Consider the following 25,397-nt stretch of genomic DNA (forward strand, 5'->3'; position numbering starts at 1 on the left):
TGTGACTTCACCATGAGATCATATCTGTACATACCACATTTCCTATTTCTAAAAGTTTTGTAACTGCAAAAACATCCCTGATGGTTGATAACCTATAAGAAAATAACTATTCCTCAATATCTGTATCGCAGAAAAACAAACAAAAACCACAGCACCATTACTACTACTTACAGAAGACCTGCCGAGGATAAAAACTGTAGCTGTTATATATTGTAAGTTAAACATATAATTTCTGAGTATTATGCAAATGAGTATCTCATTTGCAAGACTGCATAACTTAACATGCAAACATTCAAAATGATCCTAATAGCAAGTACACAGTAGCTGTTGAGAAAGATGAACTACTATAAATCTGAATCAATAGAAACTAGAACAGGTCCTTATAAATGAAGTAATGCTGAAATCTAGCACAAATGCTCATCTGAGACAGCATTAACTTCCCTATACATTGTGATGTTTTCAGGCTTTGGGAGTTTTATACTTTTATTATTATTACTAGGGGTTTTTAGTTACAAAAATAAAGAAGCAGATCCATAGTAGTTATATTCAAGAAATAGCCATCAGTGTTACTAAAGCATTCAAGTTTTAACGGCTTACATAACATAAATAAGCTGGCATAACAAAAACAGGAAAAATCTATATGAATAATCATTCCCAACAAGCTCTTATGTGAATAGACATCAGAAGCTGAAAAGAGGAAGGCAAAAAAACAGCAATGGAGAGGTAGTATGCTAGAAAAGAAGACTCTTTCTAGGATCCTTTTCTCAGACATGGTACAACAGAGATCTCATAAATATGAGAATCCTGATGAAAAGAAGCAAAGAAAAGTGGCCTTACTGAATATCCCACTGAGGAAATGGCTGCCTCACCAGTTTGGACTTCTTGAGAATTCACAAAACAGAGATGCCCTAGCTGTTTAAAAAACAGTTCAGTGACAACTGTTACTTACACACTACACACTAGTTAATCTCCTAGGAAACACAAATCTGTAGGAAACAGGGATTCCTTACTGCTATTGTTCAAAGTAATATTTATATGAAATATAAATGAATGAAATCAAAATCAAACATGCAGCTAGGTTCACACTTCTTGCAGCAACAGTATATCCACTGTATTACTTCAGTGCCAGATCTTAATGGTTTAAGCAGAAGATAAGAATTAGAGCAATTTTCTGTTATTTTTGGAATTCAAAAGCACAACTTGGTTTTTGCAGAAGTATCATGGTTAATAAAATCTAAAACTTGCTGTAGGGCAAAGAAAGTTCAGTTCAAAATTCAAGCAGTGAGTATATATTGTTACAAACATACACTAATCAATGCTCTTAGTACTAGAAGCGATTCTCTGTCTGAACTTCTATCAATAATTATATAAGCTCAGTATGGTTTTTAAACAGATTTTGCTTTCAGTATAAATATATATATATCACTTAAATGATAAATTCTGTTTTGACTTCAAGACAGACAAAAAGTTGAAGGGGCACTTTTCTACTGTGTTCACTACAGTAAACATCTCTAAGATAACAAAAGTACTTCATATGTGTTTCTACAAATATTTAAGATACAACATATTTTTACTTTATGTAAAATATCTTAAGTGAGAAAAATAATATCTCAGCAAAAATGTTTTTGTTTTGGTTTGTTTTGCTTTATTATTTTTTTTTGTGCTAAACATTAGGAAAGATATTTCTCAGACTTCTTTGGATTTAAACAGTTTGGGGCTTTACTCCCAATATTATTATTATCATCATTACCAAATAGATATGGAATTCTATCTTTTTGGCTGGTATTTTTTTGCATAGGATTTTTTTGCTCAGTCAGATGAAAGGGGGACACAGGCATTAGAAACTTCTTTTGATAACTGTTGACTGATGAAAAATCAGTCCATTTCTAGATTACTATCTACCAACACACAATGGGAAGTTTACTGTAGCAAAGCTATGTTGCCAAAACAGCAAGAGCACTAGAGGAAACAACTACAACAGAATTCTGTCACTTCTAGCTGACAGTCTATCATCAGCGGAGATAGTAAAGCAAACTCTCAGTCTGATTCATTCCTTAATCTTCTCTTTTCCTCATTAGAAATATCTGCCTTTTCATTTATTTTTTAAACTACTCCTACATGGTAGGGAATAGTAGTCAAGAAAAAGCAATTATTCATAATGCAAGCATTTAATTACAAAACATGCAGGAATTTAACTCTCCAAGGAGGAATACTGTATTTGCAATATCTGTTTGTATTTTAATTCTTTTTTTCAAGATTAAGAAGTCAGGACTGTGCAATGTACTAAATGGAAGCTTGCTACTCAAAGCTACCAGTATTCTAGATATTTTCTGAAATACCTGATTGTAGAAAAGAAGAAGACTGGTCATCTCAGTTTCCTATAATCCAATTTATTAAAAAAAAACAATAAGCAATCATAATGCCTATGAGAAAGCAAGTGAGTAATCCCCCCAAAAAGAAGATTCATCTCTCAAATAAAGTAGTTTAAAAGTAGTTTAAAAAAAGAAATTAATTTCAATTAATTCTTTAGTTGGGATTTTTTTTTAAAGTTCCATCAAGTCACCATGAAAACAAACCTTTCAGTTCTGCATCCTAGATCCAAACTAATGGGTATTTAATTGATACCATTCCCAGAAGGATTACTACATAACAGATATTTAGGTGCAAATGATTTTAGTTGTCTGCACATTATACATATTTATCAGAATGACATATAAATACTGTAAATATCAATCACCTATGACCCAATTATTTCAATTTTCTTCAAAAGAAAATCACTAGCTTTCACAAAAACAAAAATGTAAGAATATGATCGTAGAACTAGCAATGATGTAACTGATGATTTACTTATAATGTCCCCGTGCAATCTGATCTAGTACTTGATCAGGTGTCTGGCAATCACACTTGTGGCAGGAGAGTTGGAACTTGATGATACCTGAGGTCCCTTCCAACCCAAGTCATTCTATAATACAATTCTATGATATGACCTAATCAGGCACAACAGAAAAAATAAATAAAAATTGAGATCGGTAACTTAACCTAAATTGAAAAATATAATATTCTAATGAATCAAACCTTTTGATAGTAGGGTTATCATTTTCTTGAAGAAAACATCCATGCATTTAGCATAGGTATTGACATTATTCTTATGAGAAGTTGATTGCTCTTTATAAAGTACAAGCAACCCATCATAAGAAATTCCAACTACAGCGTATGCTTTCTCAGCATGGTACCTCCAACTGCCCAGTGAATTCAAAAGACATAAGGCTATCTCCATTAATGATTGCTAAAGGCCTCATTGAGTCAACTTGCCCTACTTGATAGTTCATATTGAGATTTCTTTTATTCCATACTTTGTCTTCCTATAGAGAATAGGATAAGAAAATAGAATAGAATAAGATATAAACAGATATACATAAATAGGATAATCTTAATATTTAGAGAACTCTAGGTCATATGAAGTGTTGAATCAGCACTGAAGTGTATTTGTTGTTTCCTTTTTAAGCAACCCTTGGATTTTTTTCTCTTGTCCAAACAATGAAAAATCATTTTGAAAGTATATTTTCAAAGAACAGTTTTCAAAGAAAGCTATACTTCAGCAGTTCTGGAAACTCGAACATATCTCTGTAAATGGAAAGACAGGAACATATTTCAGGAAAGAGTCCACTCTTTAGGAGCAAGTCATTGGTAAATCTTGCATTATATGTAACATATGTGTATATGTATCTTACATTATATATAACAGCCTGGCTGTTGCTAATTTATATTCCCAGAAAAGCGCATAAGTATTTTTCTTCAACTATGAAGCTTAAGGCTTAGATAATAAAGATTCTCTCCTGATAGATAGTGCATTACCTCCTACTGCTCTATTGATAAATTTTCTCTCTTCATCTTTCTTGTAAATCAGAGCAGGTCCTTGACATTTCAAATTGTAATTATCAGCATTAAAGAGCATTATTAATTAAATTATAATTGTAGCGTTCCACATTAAAGAAGTTTCTCACAGATCATAAAAAATTTTGATTCCCAAGGAATTTTGACCAAAATTAAAAGGAACATATGCTAAAATCCACTAGATAAAGTAAACTGTAATATATGTAAAAATTCAAAAACCTGCTTGTAATCTTTACGTCTAGAATCCCTTCCCTTTTCTGATCTTATGTACATCAATATATTTTTACTCAGTCATCATCCTTATGAGATTTTGCCTCAGAGAACTGCTAGTGATGATATAATAACAAACCTTTTTCTTGAATATTATTTTGTCCAAGCAAAATTTCAGCATCTATACACTTCATTTTACTGTTTTACATTTTATGGTTTCACTTCACTCTTCTTCCTTTTGCACATTTCAAATCTAATCTGTATTTTTATTTATTCATTTATTTTAGAATGAACATTAAATTGTACTCCAATCTAGTCAAATTCAGAATAACTTCAATAAAATTGACAGGTACATTAATTGTTAATATAGCTGATTTCATTAAATGAACAAATACACATTAGCTGGGTGCAGAAAATAACAAATTTCAATCTATTTTTTCTCTCTCTGTAGAGAAATTGTAGTTACTAAAACCCAGCACAATGTCACCCACTGTTCTATGTCCTCTCTCAGAAGATGGAAACAGCACTGACACCAATATATTTACATACATGCTTTAGGAAATGCTGAAAAGTATTGGTCAGAAGAAAAAACTGAAACCAAATAAAAACTAAGGAGTAAGTTCAATCTACCAAAATCCCATACAGTAACAGCAGTGTTCCCTCATAGCCCAGAAAGCCAACTATATACAGGGCTGCATCAAAAGAACCATTGCTCAGTAGGTTGAGAGAGTGAATCGTTCCCCTCTACTGTAAGACTTCATCTGCAGTACTGCATAAAGATGTGGAGTCTTCACGACAAGAGACAAGGACCTGTTGGACTATGTCCAGAGGAGAGCCACAGAACCGATCCAAGGAATAGAATACCTCCACTGTGAGGTCAGATTGAAAGAGCTGAGACAGTTCAGCCCAGAGAAGAGAAGGCTCTGAAGACACCTGGTAGCATCCTTTCAATATCTAAAAGGGGGATATTAGAAAGAAGGGAAGAGACTCTTTAGCATGATGTGTTGTAATAGGACACGGAGAAATGGTTTCAAACTTAAAGAAGGCAGATTTAGGTTGGATATAAGGAAAATGTTTCGTGGATTTTTTTCTGTTATTGTTTTTGTTTTGTTTGTTTTGTTCTTTTAACTAAAAAACCTTTTTAGCTAATCCACACTTCCTCAGCTTTGTTGTAATGATGCTATGGGAGACAGTATCAAATGCCTTGCTGAAATCAAGGTAGATTACATCCACTGCTCTCCTCCCATCCAGCCATCCAGTGGAAGACATCATAGAAGGTCAGTCAAGCATGACTTCCCCCTGGTAAACTCATGCTGACTACTCTTGATAACCTTAAGGAAACTTCTTTCAAGATTTTCATGTTTAACTATTTACAACAAATTTGCTAATACTGTTGTTCCTCACAGATCATCTTTAACTAGGGCAAGTACTTAATCATTGTATAGGCCAAACATAGAAAGGTTAGTGTACCATGTGAATTGAAAAGCTGTGGAAAATCTAAGTGTCATGAATGAATGAAAGGTCATGTAGCATTTCCACTACAGCATATTCTCTCAAATAATGGAAGCCTTTTCCATAGCAGTTCATTTCTTTTTCTCAGGCATCAGATCATCTCTGAAGGGGTATTTTTCTTTCTTGGCTATCAGCATCCACTTTCAGAGAGTGAAGGGTCTATTCTGGCATGTACTAATGCCTCTGTAAATGACAGAGTCCCTGGAAATGCTACCCAATTGGCAAGCTTCTCTACCATCTAGCCACACACTGTTGGCCCCATTGTCCCAACAGTGTAGTAACCAAGTAACAATACATTCATTTGGGTGGCATGAAAAGTCATTTTTCAAATCTTGAATTGCATTCAGTTTCAGGGGTCAAATAATAATGTTGATGATGTCTTTCTCACTTCTTTCAGGACTTGTTGTTGCCCTCTTAGGTGTTGATGGTGTCTGTCATCTTAATGGGGATCTCAGCCCTTCCTCTGGGATCCCTTGACCTCAGAGCCACTATTCTGGACTCCACTATTCTTTTCTCCTCTTCTCTCACAGTGTCTGACTCCTCTACTTTCTCCTCCTATTCTTTCTTCTCTTCTAAGGGAGTTGAGATTCTTTTCATTTTTCATCCTGCCCTGTAAGGGCAAATGAAATCGATTCTGGTGCCTCCTGAGGTTGATCAGGTTGGTCAGTTTCAATGCTCTTTCTCTCTAGCTCAGTTCAGTCTTTCTTGTTGAGATGGAGGGTGTCATGCTAAGACTGGAGGGTATCTAATTGTAACTGGAGGGTGTCCTGCTCAGATTCAAAGATGTCCTGTTCATTTTGGGGGGTGTCTCATAGAGACAGGAGATTCTTTCTCTCATCTTGGAGATCTTCCCTTTCAGCTTGGAGGCTTTCTTTCTCAGCTCAGAGACACTCCTGCCACATCTTAAAATTCTTTTTCCTGACCAGGAGATACTCTTTCTCGACCTGGAGATTTGGCTTCTCAGCTTGGAAACTCTCTTTCAATTTGGAGACTCTGTTTCTCAACTAGGAGACTCTTTCTGAGCCTGGAGATTATCCTTCTCGGCTTGGACTGCCTCCTGGAAACTCTCCCCTTCAGCTTGGAGACTCTTGCTGAATCTGAAGATCTCCCACTCGGCTCAGAAACTGTCTTGTTGAGGCATTTCACTTGGACTGAAGGGTGTCTTTTTGAGACTGGAGGTCATCCGTTTCAAATCAAAAGGCATCTCGCTCAGTCTGGAGGGTGTCCAGGTTGGATTGGAGAGTATCTAGGTTGGAATGGAGAGCTTGTTTGTCAGCTAAAAGACTCTCTTTCTGGATCTGGAAACTGTCTCTTGCGGCTCAGAGACTTTCTCGCTCTATTTCAAAAACTATATGTTTCTCTGGGATAGTATTGAATAAAGCCCAATAAGCATAAGCCAGATTCCAAATAATTTGGGCCTCCTCAGATCTGTCTGATCCACAACATCCCTGTCTCAAATATCTGCTTAGGTTCTCAGGATCTTGCAGGTATTCTGGAGAAAAGTCCCAATGGGTGATGCCTATTTCTCTAAAGTCTCTCCTAAGTCTCCCCAAACTCTCTGCCAGTCACTATTCTCTGGTCCTGGGAAGACTTCATCAAAATTTTATTAATACAAATACTGAGCAAAATTTGAGGAGGACATTCAGGGAGACTGATACCATGATCAGATTAGATGAGCATTCAAAAAACGCATAAAAGACTCAAAGGAGAAACCAGGAGACTTTTTAAAAATCACAAGTTCTGTAGAATTAGCATGGAGTTGCTCCCTCTGGAACTCAACGCCACATTATATACAAAAGCCAGGTAAGTATTTTCATCAGTGTTTTTAGTTTATCATATAAACATCAAGCGCCACGGGTCAGACTGGGAAATTTAATTAAGTCCCAGTACATTTTGAGCATTAAAAGGGAAAAAAAGATGAAACGCAGTCCCTTTAAGAGCAGTTTTAAGAGAAAGCATTTCTTCTTTACTAAAACAAGCCGGCAGCCCCCCAGAAAGTTTACAGATATCCCAGAAAAACTGGTAGTATGCCTGGACTTCAAGGTAGTGTTTTTCAGTACAGCACCTGCAGTACAATTAAGCTTCCTAACAAGAGATTCACTTTAAAAGTATGTCTCTTCCTGGCTAAGGCAGCTAACAGCTCCACACTGCGTGCCAAAATTGTCAACAGTTTATGGAATGGTTTGGCCTGGTTCCACAACGATTGGGGTGGGGGATCCACAGACCAATGCCCCAGGGAAGGGAAAAAGGAGATGGGCCTAAAGACAAAACATCAGCAATGATCTGAGGAGGAAAGCTAATTTTCTAAATAAGATACTGGAATGCAATATAACACAATATAATTGGAATTAAAGCTAATAAATAAAATAAAATGAGCAAGAGAGAGTGTCCAATAAACTAAGGGCCTTAGACTAAACACTGGAAGGTGTAAGGTAAATAACTCCCAAGGATGGTACTTCACAAAATAGTATAGATGACAGTATATTTTGGGTAGTTCTATATAGATAGGATACAAGGAATACAAAAGAGAAGATTGCTCACCTTCAAGATGTACCTTCAAGATGTCAAGGCTCGCAGGGGACTCCACGTAGAAGGGATCTCCGAGAAGAGATCCTTCCCTGGTGGTGGTCAGCCCTTAAATGGGGTTTGGGAGAGGTGGAGCCAGGCTCCACCCCTTCCAATCACACAGGTATATCACCTTCACCTGTGCCCCCATGGCGGACTCGGTGCTCACCTCAGGTGACCAATCAGTGGTTCAGGCCGTGATTCAACAGTTCCCATACAGAAGGCAAGATGGCTTGTGAGCACCTGCTGCTGGGTCAATCCCAAAGGAAAGAGAGTGTGTCCCATGACACGCAGTTTTTAACTTTCCCTCTGAGCAGAAAAAACATAAAAACACAAAGCAATGCAAAATCCTCTGGGGAATGTAGTTCTTCTCTTCTGAGACAGGTATACTCGGAGCTATCAATGATCCACAGTGCTGGAGCATTAGGTCTTTTACTCCTAGTGCACTACGTGATGCTATGATGTGGAATATAAGTAACAGAAATCATAAAACCATGACACTAACCATTTCCTTACCATTATTTTGTTCAAAGTTTTTTTAACCTACCTGTGCCAAAGAACAATGGTGTTGTTGCCTAATTGCTCCCAGACATTCAAATAAATTTTGCCATCCAAGACAGAAGCCTCTCCTTCAATGAATATAGATCTCAGGGTATTTTTTTCAATTTGTGATCATGTAATAAACTTTAGGCTGAGGATATCTGATGCATGAAGCGATACGTTCACATTTCTGTGTTTGAAAAGAGGTAAAAAATAAATATATCCACTCTATAGTATCTACTCCTATGTACTTGATTATTCTCCCGAATTTCTTTCTCACCAAAAATAATAAACTAAAAAGGAGACCTTAAAATAGAAAAAATTTTCAGAGGCAGAAACAGAGTAGAACTATTCACAGAATTCAAAAGATTTTGGAGATTGAAGATGCATACTCTTTAAAATATATTCTATCAATGAAAACAACATGAAAACAACCCCCAAATAAATTTAATCCTCAGATTAAAAAATACATTTTTTTCTTCTTTGAACAATTGCTACTATATTGGTTTTTATGTAATTTTATGTACGTTGTTTTGACTGACATCTACAGCAGACTTCAGATTTTATAAATACACAAATATATCACCCAATTAATTACCTGAGCCTCAACATCTTCAGTAGCTCATTTTCACTCTGCAATCAGCAGATAATAAAACAAAAAAAGTCAACAAATTTCTGGGGAATACAAAGCACTATTACGCTACCTACTAGAAAATTTATATCAAACCTACCACTGAGCAAAATCTGTGTGTAGATATGCCAGTTTTCCCCATGGAGTTCAGGGTAGTCCAGTCCAGAAGTTTTGTGGATAACACTTTCTGAATTAGTCTAAAAACTTAGTGAAATAAGCTAGAAGCCCTCCAGCTGTTAACTTCATGATCCCTGGTTCCAACTCTAGATATACACAATATGATGTGGTCTGCATAATATATCCTACTTCTATCACCTCTATTAATATGAAGTATGAATCACAGTGTGCAGAATGCTCAGTAAACTAGGACAACAATAAGGAGTACTATAACAAAATTGTTTCTTGTCTGTTTAAAGATGTAGAAACAAATAAATGTTTCTTTTCAACAATATTGTAGACAAGAACATTCCTTCAAATAGAGTTATTTTACCTAGAATAAACCAAAAATCTAATTTAATCTATGAAATTTTTATCAGAATAACTGCTTTGTACTTTAGGCAAATAAAAGACTAAGAAATCCAAAATAGTCAAGGATGAACATCATTTATTATTGAGTCTAAATCTTCAGGTGAAATTTAAGATTAAAACTGATGAAACCTTTTATATATATATATATATAAAACACCTGCACTCTACAAAATCAATGATTTCAAGTATAAACAGTCAGTAGAAAATCTATATGTGAAATCAAACATTTTGAGAACGAGGAGCACTTTAACCTTCACATAAGCAACAGTGACAATAATTCTATCATGAGCTGTAGGCTATTTCCAAAATGTTATTTTCTGAACTGTCCAGGGTATTGCCCTCCATACTCAAAAATGCCTTCACATTCTCAGCCTTCAGCCAAAACAGAAGTGTGAAGGAGTGTAACAAAGTAGCATACATAAAACTATACCTCTCATATAGGTGAATTTTGAAGACCTATTTAGACAAATTATTCCCTTCACATCAAATGCCATCACCCAATTGACTACAACAGGACTACTGAGAATATTTATGCTGACTTTTCAGCAAGAAAGCGTAAACAACAGGATTTTTTCATTACACATGTTGAGAGAAATTGCATGCATGAAATATTCTTTATAAAATAAAACCTTTCCATCATCATTTCACCACCAGAAGACTTGAATAAATAATTCTGTGCAGTAAAATTTGGATTTTTTTTTCTTTTTGGTTTTTATTTCCAGGACATCACATACCCTCTCGTTATTTTAAATAGGATATCATATCTCTGCTATTTATATACTTACTAAAAGGATATTCAGGACTTTGGAAGAGGGAGTATGAAGAGTGTAAAAACTGTGATATCTGAAATATTTATTTTACAACGTGACAGTTGATTCTCTTTACTTCATCTAGCATGGTATTTTGGTAGCTATTTTCTGTGTTGAATGTAGCTTAGGACTGCTGCAATGGCCTCAGGTTCACAAAGAAAATACCCAATAATGAAAGCATATTATTTTGTTTCCATCCTGACAGGAAGAAATCCACATGCGGTTCCAGGCTGATGCTTCAGTATTCCAACAGGTTGTTCAATGTATGTGTGCTTGTGACCACTATAGTCCCACAGGTCTATTTAAGAGGAAAATATAGTCACTGAAACATTCTAGCTAGAAGTTTGATTAAGCTGCCTAAACACAGGCTTATAGAACCATCTAAATACTCAGAGGTATTTGACACATCCACAAAAGGTGGGCACACATGACTGCAGATTTAAAAGAGACTTGTGCACTTCTGGAAGGGCAGGTGGAGAACAGGAATAATATTCTGTGGTGACTGAAATTGAGTCCATGGTGTTACGGATAGAAAATAGTGTTACTCCTTGGCACATGAGCCCATCTAAAATAAGAAAAAGTTTGTTGCAGTTCAATGAAATAAGAAATATAAGGAGAAGCAATATCTTTTACTAGACAAACCTATATATGCATGTAGAAATGGGAAAACATTCAGGCACATAGCCCTCCAGCTCTTTCAGCAGAGCGAACATATGCCCAGAAGCTTGCTTATTTATAATATCTATGTCAAATAGTCTAGTAATTAGTAAATATTAACTGTTACATAAAATGTAACACATGCCTGTAATTCAAAATGCAAAAAAAAAAAATGAGCAGAGAGCTAACCAAACTGATCAAATTAACCACTTGAATATTCTGAGACATATTTATGTACGATTTTCAGTCCCTATGATTTTTCAAGTCAGCATAATTAGCTATGCATTTTTGCCAGTGATGAACAAGAGCCTGTATGTCACACAGAAAAATCTATGTGGCCATCGGAATGCATCCTCTTTCACATCACTGTGATCATTTTAAAATGTACCACCTACCACTTCACTGTGCTCACATCCACTGTCTGATCTCCATAAACATTCAGCAAGCATACTTTTCATCAGTGAGTGGAGACGGGACAAGGGGGAACAGACAAGCTGCAGCACAGGAGGTTCTGCATGAATGTGCACAAGAACTTCTTTACGGTGAGGGTGACGGAGCAGTGGCACAGCTGCACAGGGGGGTGGTGGAGTCTCCTTCTCTGGAGATATTCAAGACCCACCTGGACGCCTACCTGTGTGACCTGGTGTAGGGAACCTGCTTTGGCAGGGGGGTTGGACTTGATGATCTCTTGCGGTCCCTTCCAACCCCTATGATTCTATGATTAAGCATCAAAGTACGTCAACAGGTACAATTTCTCCAATGACGCCTTTTTGCTACACACACAACTCCATGTTACATGTGTTTTTGTCAGACTGCCCCTCTGCTGCCATCTGTCACATGGTAACAAAATGTAACAGAATATTGGCAGAAAGGTTCAGCCTCTTCAGCCATACCTCCATTTTCCTGCTGTGACATTATGGGGCAACATAATAAAATAGCAGACATTATTTTCAGAGCAGACCTTGTACATTACCATATTTAATCACTAAGCTAGGGATGCCTGTAGCAAACCAAAGGGTAGACAGATTAGATATGTACTCTGAATTCCATAGGTCCTGGAGTTTACCCTCAATGTACTAAGTAACAGGCAGTACTACTGTAAGGCTGGTAAGCACACAGTAAGGTCTAAATTATTATTATTTTTTTTTTCACTCCAGAAAGTAAATGATTTGCATTGTTACTTAAGTCATGGCTCCACTGTCACCATTGCATGCCCTACGACTGTAAACACAGTGGGTACTGGAATAATTCATTTACAAATGTCTGCTGATTACCAGCTTTCACTGCTTATGCTGCTTCGAACAAGAGCATTCTTTACTCATAACATCAAAGAAACGGAAACGTAATACTACATTTTGTTCATCTTTCCTGAAAATTTGTAATAAATACAGTGCATAAATGAATGACAAAACTGAATTTCAAAATGCTTCTCTTATGAAAACTGTCTTCTTGGACACAGGTGATTATGGTTTATTGGGTTGCAGTCCTTAGACTTTAAATTTCATACAGTGCAGATACTTGAATATTTCACGAGTAAAGGCACTTACATTCCTATTTCAAAAACTAACCTATGATCTCACTAGTCTTACAAACTATATATGAGCTTTTGCAGGTTTCACAAGGTCTGACATTTTCCTACTTGCTGTTTCTCTCTATTACTTCGTGAAGATGTAGCAGGAGAGTTCTAACATGCAAGTATTATATAAATATTACTATATTAACAAATATCTGCACATATCCTCGAACATATCGTAGAATTTTATGTCTTCCACAGGATTGGAGCTCCAATTTATGTCTACTAAATGCTACACAATACTTGGACATATCTTTGCTTCAAGGATAGGACTGCAAATTTCTGAAAGATCTTGTCTCTTAATGTCAAATTTTTAATATTGTCAAATATTTAATATTGAGATTCATTTTCAAAATATATGACATCTCATTTCTAAAGCATCTTATAAACAAAATCTTGCACAATCTCTAAACTCATGAAGTTAAATTTGCCTAGGAAGATTCCTAGCTTGTAATGCAGCAATCAGCAATTGTTTAGTATTTCCTCTGAAGCACTGTTGTTGCCACACTGTTTTACTGCACACATCTCAGCTAATCCAGAAAATACCTTTTGTTAAAGGGATAATTACAAAGATCTCTATGTAATAAGCTCTCCTCTTTGAAGCTGTAAAATCACAATCCGAGGTTGTTTTCTGAAAGGAACATTTCTCTTTTATTTCTATGGAATTTTCACCCTCATGAATCCTAACTGCACCCTTTTCTCATCAAATCTTTCTGTCCAGACCCTGTGTCTGCTAGGTACTTCTAATATAACTTCCTCTCACTTGTTAAATACAATGAAAAATTGCAGTTTCATGAATATCCTTCTGTTATTTAAACAAAAATAATAATAAATAACTAATTTGTAACAAGTTATTCACAAAATTGGAAGTTCTCTTCCTATCCCATAAATAAACTACATCATTAAATTAAGGAGATTATCATATCAAGTCCCATATAGAAATAATACAAAATCATTTATTATCCAAAAGAAATCAAAACATACTCTAGTTAATTAGAAGGAAGTAAATCAGCTGCATAATCTGTTAACGTGTAAACACCTAAACTTTGTTGAAACACTCATTCAACCAGACAAAATGTCACACTTGCACTGAATGTATTTTTCATCACCAAGTAACTATAAAAAAAACCAAACAATTTTAATAGGACTTTCTTCTCCACAGTGTAGAATTTATATCTAGTGTAATAATGCTACTTTTTAAATGACTTTCTACAGTTAGAAAATATCCTGTTGTGAAGGATAAATTAGGTCAAATGATGCAAGCCAATTGACCATTCAACTTCAGAAGTGTGTTGAAAGAAATTCCTGCAAGCATCATAAAACTTTGCTTTATCTGGGAGAAAGGTAACCAGAGAATTATGTATATTACTGGGGGAAAAAAAAAAAAAAAAAAGAGAAAAAAGGAAAAAGAAAGAAAGAAAAAAGGAAAAGGGAGAGAACAAAATTAGATTAAAAAAAAAAGAGAATAGTAACATGAAATACTAGTATTCCTAACAGTGTACATTTCCAATTTTGCATCTCCCAGATTTCTTTATCAATTAACTAAGAGCTCTGTTTTAATATCGCTTCTTTAAAATCTCTTTCTTAACTTCCGTAGTATTTATTTTCTCATGCTTCTTCTTAGATCAGTCTTCTCACCTAACTTTAATCTAAATGAATCAGAGATGCAGACGGTTTCAAGTCAATTGTACAAAATGCCTTTTTCAGTAGAATACTGAACCTGGCAAATACATACTTGTCCTTCCATAGCAGTAGAATTGTACTCTTGGTATTATTCCTGTCTTACTATCTGACATCAGAAATACTTCACATTTTCATTAAAAACTTTAGTAAGCCTTGGTTTTATCATGCTAAAAACTGGGCCACATTTTTTTTTAATTCAAGATTTTTCAACTATAATTGTTTGATATTACTGAAAACAGATCATTGTTGACCATTCACACTTAACTACCATTTTTTTCCTTTAATCATTCTTTGTTAAATTGAACAAAACTGAGATATTAAAATAACATTCATGACCACAAAGCTAAGAAAGGCACTCAGATATACTAGAGTTCATAGGAGAGTCACAGGATTTGGATGTTGAGCGGATACTTAGTGGATGTCTTCTTGTGATCAGAGGAAACAGAGAACAAACAAAGACTATAATATATTGAATATATGAATCTATTGGGTGAGTAAATACGGAGACTCATTTAAGGGAAATCACCTATACTTATACAAATTTACATTATTCTCCCTTTCAGCTTCTTTTAATTCCAAAGTGATTATTATTTCAGCATTTTTATTTCATCATGCTAAATGATTAGTTTACACTGAATGTCCTAGACAACTCTTTGGAGGAAATACCTTGCCTGTTCTTTTGATCAATAAACATTTATTTTCAAAGTAAATATCCTTAGATCTATCTCTTTGTCTAAGGAAGGCTACACATCAGCTCTTCCAATTTTCAAATCTTTATTCATAACGATTTGTTTTAATTATTCATGAAGTTGTTCTATTAAATTAGATTAAAATTTCATACATAGAAATATACTGTGAGCCCATCACTGGTATGTAAAAATGCTCTACATTTTTGCACTCAGTACTCAACAGTACTCTCAATTTCTACTAAAACTGGTTTTCATACACCAAGAAAGGCATTCCCTGTTGGAGAGGAACTAAGCTTGAAAATCACACTATGTCCAGAAAGGTAAGGATGAATAATTATTGCTTAAAAAAATACAAAAAATGAACATATAAACACAGAGAAATAATAATAGAAAGAGAAAGCACAGTACACCATTCTGCTCAGGAGCCTACAAAATGTATCAAACCCAAACTATTACTTGTCTGAGGAAACCCAATATTGATATTAGCTATTGTATATTCAAGTACCACAGTGCTTTCCTGCACCTGCCATGTTCAGCTACTAAAGTGAACAATGAAACACAGAATTAATAACCTGATTATAATAAAGTACTTTCTTCCCTTCGTAAGATGAAAGCAGATAGCTAAATCAGATGATTGCAAAAGCAATTAGCAATGAAAACTTCATGTTAATTAAGCAGCAGAACTCATTAGGTCATCTTAATTATGAATGCTAAGTTTTGACTTGAGGCATAAAACACTGTGGAAGATTAATAGGAGCACAATAGAATTCTGAACTTATATCACTCTATTCATAATCTCCTTGGTTTGAATGATGACTGTCATTTATAGATGTAGGAATGCATTTATACTGTTTTATTGTGTTTGTTTTTCTGAGTGTGTTCTGCTTGGATAAACTCAATAGAAAGATAGGTATACCAAAGTAAAGTTTTTTGTTCCTCAGTTTTACAGTATATCTTCACGTTAAGACAGTACACTTATTATAATAAGATTTAACAAAAATATTCACTGTTCATTATTGATAATTTTTTCTATACCAATTTGATTATTATGAATAGTTATACAAAAACCTTTTATCACAAGAAGCTTGTGTGAAGAAAATGCATGTATTCTGATATAATATATCCAAAACTAAAGATATTGAATATTTCCAGATTCAATTGAGTGAAAGAAAGAAGAAATCAGATATGCTGTGTTAATTCCCCACATTACAGGATAACATTTTTAGTTTAAAATTGATATAGCATTCATTAAGTTGATGAAATGTTTTTTGTTTGTTTGTTTGTTTTTGTTTTAAAGACCATAGAAATGAAATTTGGAAGCTGAAAAACGGAGAATGCAGTCTGACAGAATGTTTTGTTTTTTGTTGTTGACTCTAATCTTTTCAAGTATGCTAAAGCATCACCCTTCCCAGAGTTGCCCTGAGCAGCAGCCTGGAAACAAAGAAAGAAGTGGTCTAATTCAATCAATAGGCTCTACCATTGGAGATTTAATTTGGAATCTTTCAAAGGGGTGAGAAGAAATTTCATACTTTATTTATGATGTTGGTATACTAATGAGAGAGTTATATATGTCTATAGAAAATAGCTTTAAGCCAGTAAACTTTAACACTGAGAAATCTATGAATTACTAAAAATAAAATATTAAATGTCAGAGTTAAATTGACAGTTCTAACTCTGACATGATGTCTAAGCTGATCTGCATATGGTGGAAACTTTGGAGGAAGAAGGATGTAACACAAAAATCAACTGAGTTTATAAATTTTGTGATCCAAAAGTTCCTGGTTTTATACCACTTGAAACCAATCAGACTTGCCTGAGGTTTCTGCTCTGAGAAATATATTTTGCTACCACTTTTCTAGATAAACTGCCATCATTAGTAACCAATGAAAATAAAAACTTTTCCAGATCAGCCTGCATCCCTTTAATAGAGTATTCCTTAGCAGCAATCAATATCTGTGCAGCATCTTTAATTCCTCAGTGTATTTCTGACTTTAAATACACATTAACTACAGTGAAATGGAAGTCAAATTTGTCTAACCTAACAATTGTTGACAGTCAATAAAATGACTTACTTTATTCCACTGAGTACAGAAGGAACTTTGTGCAAAGGTGTCATAACATAGATTTATTTTATGCCTTCCAAATGTACTTCTTCCAAAATTCATATCCTGTTTTGGTCTTTTCTGCTTCTAAGTGCTAGATCATAACATCTTTTAACCCCTTAAAACTTAAGATTCTTAGGTGCTTAAATATCATTGAAATTCTATTTGCATATCTCAAGCATTTAAAACACAAGTAATCAAATTGCATGTATATGCTTCACCTCCATAAACAACCCCCATAGAATATTTGTCAGAGTTAGTATGAATACTTGGTTCCTGTGGTAACTACAGAAAGCAGACAGAAGTATAAAGAGGGCTCTTAAGGGTCAGAAAGAGAATCCTATATGTTTTTCATGCATGTCTTTATCTTTTTCTATTCTGAGGGAAATCATTGTTGTAATCTACAGTCCCATGCAATAACACACTAGTAATGATAAGCTTCTGCATCACAACACAAGCTTATCTAAGAATGTTGCTTTCTTTACAGCACCATGAAAAACAAAATGATGAGAATGGCTCCTGGAACTCTATTCCAGTTTCCATCACTCTGTGACTTTATTGAACACAGCCCAGTGTTTTGATAATGCAATTGCTGCTACTGATCTTGGTAAGCATTAAAATGTTTGGGGTCAATTAAATCTTTGATTAATACATAAAATATACAACTTCAAAGAGTGAGATGAATTGCTACAATTTTTACTTTGCAAAAAATTTAAAAATTAAAGAAAATATTAATGCAGACAAAGAAGCATGAAAGAATGCCTTCAAATAGTAATCAGTAGCTCTACATGAAATAGAAGTATCCTTCAAACATTTCCAAAAGTTGCTTATTTGGAATTACAGAAATTAACAATGAATCTTTACAAATCCCATCATGTAACACTTTAGAAGTGCAGCATAATTATTACATAAATTAATCATATGTTAAATACTATATATAACTAAAAAATAGAAGAAAAAATATTTTAAAGGATAATTTTCCAAAAATCAAGGCAAAAAGAAATTAACTTTTAAAAATATGTATTTTCATTTTTTATCTAATATCTACAAAATCTTTAAATCTTATCATCAGAAACAGTTGTTCACAAGATTACTTATATTGCATGGCTCATCTAACACAATCTATATAGCTACAATAAGACTAAGATATCAATCTTCAAGAAACAGAACTCAGCAATAAAAGTTTATCTGGATGAAAGTGATTTTCAATTCCAGGAACTGAGCAGAAATTGGAGAATAACAGCAATGTAAGAAAATATATTAAAAAATAGAATATTATTTAAGTCAGCACATAGAAACTGGAAAGACATAATTCTTTGTAATTTTCTTAAATTATGTTTTAAAAAAAGGAATTATGCAGATGTGAAATAGAAAACGTTATTAAAGATCTACCTAAATGAATAAGACAGAAAAACAAAGAGGCAATATGATTTAGCTTGATTTTGGCTGGGATTTGACATGATGCTACACTATTTTCAGTGACGAAATGTTTTCCGTCTGTAGAATATTAAAGAAAAAACAGTTATTGTCTGAATAATAATCACGATAATATATCGCCTCCTGACTCAAAATAACTTTCAGTCACAGAAATGAAAAACTGGGATGGCAGGGGGTATGTTCACAAGCATATACAAAAAAAGTAACTAAACATTGATATTCATACCGTCATAAATCCATCCAGCAAGCCTGAATCGGGTTTAGGAGGTGCTTGCAATCGCTCCATAGACCACTTTTCAATGATAGATGACACTTGGCTATTTTCTGTGTTTAAAATTCTGAATCCTGTCATATTAACACCACTATACCGATAGGGTTCCACATCTAAGGCAAACAGGTCCTGAAAAAAATAAACATTACATAAATATTTTGATATATGGTATTTTCATCTTTGAGACCAAGATGCACAGTACTATGCATATGCAAAGAAATATATTCTGTTTATTTGGAGGACTGCATTTTTTAAATAACTCAGGCCAAATTACTCAGCTGACCAGCAATCCAGATCACAGAAGAATAACTTTAATTAATTTCACAAAACAAAACAAAACACATCTTTTAGGAAACGTTAAGCTCAGCAGTGGAACGATGAGCTCTATTCTAGTCTTTTGGTCCACAATGTCAGAGGCAGATTTTGGTGGTATGGCAGTGGAGGTTGAATATTCACTCCAACATACCACTAAATTTTGTTGGACTGCAACAGATGAAATCAGAGAGGAAGTCTGACAAAATAGTGTCTGGAATGGAAACATATGAGAAGAGAAGGGCTTTAACTGAAATCCTGTGTGCTGAAAAAATGGCATTCAGTAACATTCATCAATGCTTGCTGAATGTTTATGGATACCAAACAGTGAACGTTAGTACAGTGATGTGATGGGTGGTACATTATAGCAGTGGAGGCAGCAGTGTGAAAGACAAGCAACATTTTGGATGGCCATGCAGATTTTTATGAGCGTGGCATTCGGACTCTTGTTCACAACTGGTGAAAATGCATAGCAAACGGTGGTGAATGTGGTGATAAACAGTGCTTTTTATCCAAGAATCCACTTTATCAAATGGTACTGTATTCTCTGTATCTGTTGTAGATTCCATAGAAACAAATAGGTATTACTTTCTAAGCAAACACTATATCTGCTCTACTAGTAGTTAGTTTTTGCTTACCAGAAATAGACTTTACGTGATAAACAGAACAGTCTTCCTAAACTTTCTCTCTGTATGAATGCTATGTATCTTTAGACATTTAAATGGGAGGAGGGGACAGGGAGACATGGCCTGCACCTTTTGAAGCTTTTGATTATGGCTTAATTTAAACCAAAAGCATTCTTCCTATCTACCAATCATGCTTGCAAACACAGACCTATTCTTGATTAGGAATTTCTGTCTACAAGTGTAACATTTGCCAGTTTATTATATTTCAGTATTTGATGAACAAAATACCCATGACTCATTACATTTATCTAAGCACATCAAATTAATTTTCATTTGTTTTACATCTTAGGTTTTCTATTTGCTTTTAAATAATTTTTTGAAGTGACATAATGAGACATTACTGCCAAGCAATGTATTTCTAATTTCACTGAAGACAGAAATTGTCCAAACTTTCCTTTTAATTTCCTTTTTAATTTACTCTTCGCTTTCAGTTTAATATACTTTAAATTTCCATGAAATAGTAGTTTATTTGTAATATTTCCCTGAATCCATTTATTTACTGACTAGAACTGAAGAAAACATAATACTGTACATTAGAAAACTAGAATATAATTCAATATTATATTGATTAAGAAATAGTTAACACTAATCTCTCTAAAAAAATCAGTGACAGATACAGGGCACTATCTGTTTTCAATTACAAGTATTAATTATGATATCATTTTCTATATATGATACTTAAGATATACAGACATCAAAGATTATATATTTACAAATAACCTAACTCATTTCCTCATTCTAAAGAAACAAAACATTTATTTTTCAAATGAAAGAGTAACTAGAACTACGTTTCACCATTCTCTTAAAAATTCTCTCAATTTTTGCTTTGAAAAAAACTCAAAAACTCGGATGTAATAGTTTAATTCAAACACACTCATGTTTACACTGGAATAAAACATATATATACAAAACAATATTATACTCATATATTACAAATACACACAGGTTGGTGTATTAATGATCTTGTGCATTAAACCCTGAATGGAATAGGACACAGCAGACTGCTATAAACACTGTGGCTGGAAAAAATATGTGACAGGACTTTCAACATGTCAGGTAAGAAGCAATGAATATATCAAAATAATTAATTCCTGATGCAAGCTCCAGAACTACTCTGTAAAATCAGAATCTATAAGCTGTCTGTGCACATTAAATTATTGTTTCATTGCTCGAAATGAATATAGTCCTTGTCACTCCTAAAAAAGCTAACATGCTAATAAGGAAACAAGAATGACAGAAAATCTGATTTTTTAAAATAGCTATAAGAATGAAAATAAAATGCTAATGGATAGCATACAACTCAAAGATGCAATCTTCATTAAAATATAGAAATTTAGGAAAGATTGGAAATTTGTGACCAATGAAGGAAATTCAATTCAATGCAATCCTAAATCCATGATAGCAAAATCTGCCATTCTATAAGGAGAGATACTTGTGTAGAGCCTTAACAGTTCTAATGGACTTCAGAATTCACTTTGCTTTCTTTTCAGAAAGCTATTTCCATACTAATACTTCTGATAAACTTGTTCTGTGATTCTGTGATGAACTGTCCATCCTACCAAAAAGGATTCACTTTGTTTAGGACTTAAACATGCACAGAATTTTAAACTTAGGCCATTTCAAGCAGTTTTTATCAAGTCACTTTTTCCTAATGGTTGAAATGGCTTTGCGATGTAAGATCCTTAATGAACTGTAATCTAGGCAGATTTAAATACAATGGAAAACAAAGAAATGCACACAACTTTATTATCTACTTAACCCCATTTAGAAGTTTAAAACTGTACTAAAGAGTCAGCCATTTACTCAGATCTGACTGTTTCCAGGGCACTCTAATGAACAATAATTAAATCATCTTGATGAGTTTTAACTGAAAGGAAGAAAACTCAACAGAGAAAACGAAATGCACTCACACTTCATTATACAGACTTTTTTTCTTGATTTGTCAGATAGTATTATTAAGGAAAGTAACAACTTTGCTGGATGTCACCCATATGTTGTTATAATCCACTTACCAGTGTGGTAAAGATATAGTGATAGTACTCTGTCATCATTCCCATAGCTAAAGCCTTAAAAAAATAAACAAAAGATTAATGTTTCTGATTTCACATTTTTATCACACTTGCATTGCAAATGAAAAGCTGCAGAATAAGAACGGGTTGGAATTGTACTAAAATTAGGTCAGGCCAGTCATTTCCTAGTGGTTATAGCAGATTACTGACTATTAAAGAAATTTATGAACCAGATCATCTGATACAAAGAATATCATTATAGTATTCAGAGCAGTAAATGGAAAGAGGCTTATAGTTTTACATACTAATGGATGCATTAAGTTGCCACACAAAATTTCAACTGACAATATTTTCATTCATTATTGAGGCCCCCCCAACTCCCTAAAAAGAATAACCTAACAGGATTTTTTTTTTTCTATTTTGATTAGTGATAGTACACATTTAAAACAAGGACCCAAGCATATACATCAGGAGTATACATTTTTCCAACCATATAAGAAAACACTCTTTATGTAAATTTTTACTAGTAAGATGCATAGTGTCTCAGTATCTTCATCTATATTGCTTTCTATGTAATATCAAATAGCTTCTTATCAACTATACATTTTCAAATGTTTATTCTTACTTCTTAACTCTGTAAAAATAGATATTTTTAGGTATTCTTTCAAAGCAATAAGCTAATGATATCTCACCCCTGCATCATGTGCTCCATCAGAAGAATATGTGTGGATACACAATATCTTCTTACTTACAAAAGCTGCCACAGTCTAGATGTAAACATTTTAGTATCTGACAGTACTATTTTACATCACTTTAACAATGTAAAAGAAGATACACAAATACGGAATATTCCCCTACTTTCCAGGAATTAAGAGAATTCTTTGCCAATTTTCTACTAGTTACACCTCCTTAAATACTCTGAAGGCAATAATTGTAAAATTGCAATAATAGCAGAATTTGTATACAAAAGAATTATCAGCTTTGAAGGCTGTGCAAGCTTCTTCACTGTGACATTGTCTGAGAAAGGAATAAATGACTAGTCTGTATGTTCTCTTTCAAACAAAAGTGAAAAGCTGAAACAAATTTGAAATAGCAGCTGCAGATCAGATTTTAGCTTTGACAAGACTGGCAAAAATTGTAACAACACTTTTTCAAAAGATATCTTTGCCTGTATTTAGAATTGTAGCACAGTCTACCAACAACAATTTGAATTTTGTAAACACAGCAAAACCATTATCTCATGAGAAATATCAAAACCCCAGTAGAAACCTTACAATACCAAACACGTTAGCACTTCCACTTTTTCTCTAATAAAGTCATACAAACAAATGTTTAAACTCAGGGATTTCATCCTCCAAGCTGTCTTTCCATAAGAATATTTCAAATATGTCCACAAGACAATGTTAAGTACTCTCTGTGTTGCCTGGTAATGTAGGAACCACTGAGATTTTCCTTGATATAATTGTGTCATCCCAACAGTGAGTTTTTTATTTCTTTTTCATGAGGTACTTTTGGCCCCAAAACAGTAGTTGTCATTTCACTGATCTTGACCTCTCAAGGTACTCTTTTCTCTTTATTTCCAAATTGATTTTATTCCCACCCTTTACTTCCATTTTCATTCTTAATCCTTACAATCATAATCCCAGGAAGAAATCCCTTGTCATGTCTTCCCTCCATTTCCAGAGAAATTTGGTCAATTCAAGTTTCCAAACTAAGCTTTGCCTAAATAAATGCCTATATTTATATTTAAATTTAGCAAACATTTATACACAGTGCATTTGGAATGATATTATCACATAGAAGATTTTCTTAGCATGCTTTTTTTTTCAATTTTGGAAGCAGAAGTCACGCTCAGCTGAAGAACTACCAATTTTAGACACTTCTAAAACATTACAATAGTGGAGTTGGATGAAAAACTAAAAGATTACAGAAATTGTATAAAAGATTAAAGAATTGTTCCTGTAATCTCTTTTTATATTCTTCAGGATTTAAAGAAGTTGATTCTTGATTTAAAGAAGTTGCATGCTCATCTCAGATCTTTGAACATGATTAAATATAGAATGTTTTTCATTTTCTTCCTATTTCTCTGTATGCATACTTTTTTCACAATGTTGTATGCAGTGAAATAAAAGTTTCTTTTCATCTAAAAAGTACCAAGTACACTATAAATAATGTATGCTGAGTTATTTGTTGTACCTCAGCTTTGTACTGCTATTAATATATATTTTCCATCTGCATTTTTAAGATGTTAAGGAATTAAAAACACATTTAATGTTTTGAGCTAAACAATAGGACTGACTACACTGCCTTACATTAAGTGAAGACCAAAAACTGTCAGCAGATATTAAAATGACCATGAATTAATAAAGGAATTTTAATTTATGTACAATAAAGCAACAAATGATAGCATGCATGTATGTTTACCAACTCTTTTAATTATTCCCACAGTTGTACCCTGAGGTACCATTAACAAGAGATCTTTTTTCAAATCTTAACGGATGAATTTACTTTGTTTTTGAACTAAACAGTACAACATGCTAGCATCGCAATATGAATATGATTTACAGTCACTTAAAGCAGTGCATTAGAAGTGTTAGAAATGTAAAACTGTTTGGTTTCAGGTATGTTTCCTAACTTAATTGCAAGTCATAGCTCAATTAAAAAACTAGGAGAAAAATACTCTTCAAGGAATTCCAGTTCTTTGGGGATAGCTTACTACATTAAAGATGATACACAAAGGCATGCATTTTTTGCACACTTCAGGATTACAGTCAGCTATATTACAAGCTCCATCCTTCATATATTGCCATCTTCTCTTGTAAGACAGCTCTGCAATATGCTTCAGCAATAAATATACTGTAACTATTTGGGATTCTGCTATATCCTGCATACTCATCTTACTTCTACGCAGTAGAGAAAATACTTTGAAAGCATCTGTCCAAATGTATTCAGGTCCTTCACAGTCTTATTAGTAAAGTAGGAAATTATGGCTCTAAAAATATCAATTAATTCTGTCCTACCAGAGGATTACACTAATGTGCTAGTTTAATAGTATACTATTCAAATATTACTATATGATTAAAAGTACACCATTTAGAAGCTTTAACTGGAAAAAAAAAAAAAAAACTTTAAGCAAGCATCTAAAACACTTGCTCAAAGCATTAATTCTCTAAAATACCAAGGTAAACCTTTTCCCTGCAAAATACATTGTGAAATACCTTTCCTCTCCTCACATGCACAAATCAAGCTGTTTCATTAAAAATATATATATATACATATAAATAAAATT

At 33.8% G+C, this 25,397-nt stretch overlaps 1 protein-coding gene across 1 annotated transcript in view; it reads right to left on the reverse strand.

The window, feature by feature from the left end:
• GRIK2 (glutamate ionotropic receptor kainate type subunit 2) overlaps positions 1-25,397 on the reverse strand; it is a 364,539-nt gene that overhangs the window by 198,748 nt on the left and 140,394 nt on the right. The window contains exons 5-6 of the mRNA XM_065735652.1: positions 22,112-22,165; positions 19,057-19,230 (exon numbers count right to left, since the gene is read on the reverse strand). Coding sequence (XP_065591724.1) covers positions 19,057-19,230; positions 22,112-22,165 — 228 coding nt within the window. The remainder of the gene's footprint in view (positions 1-19,056; positions 19,231-22,111; positions 22,166-25,397) is intronic.

Source organism: Cyrtonyx montezumae, unplaced genomic scaffold, assembly GCF_038088225.1.
Source record: "Cyrtonyx montezumae isolate F1298 unplaced genomic scaffold, pur_monq_1.0 scaffold_0, whole genome shotgun sequence".
NCBI classification, from domain to species: domain Eukaryota; kingdom Metazoa; phylum Chordata; class Aves; order Galliformes; family Odontophoridae; genus Cyrtonyx; species Cyrtonyx montezumae.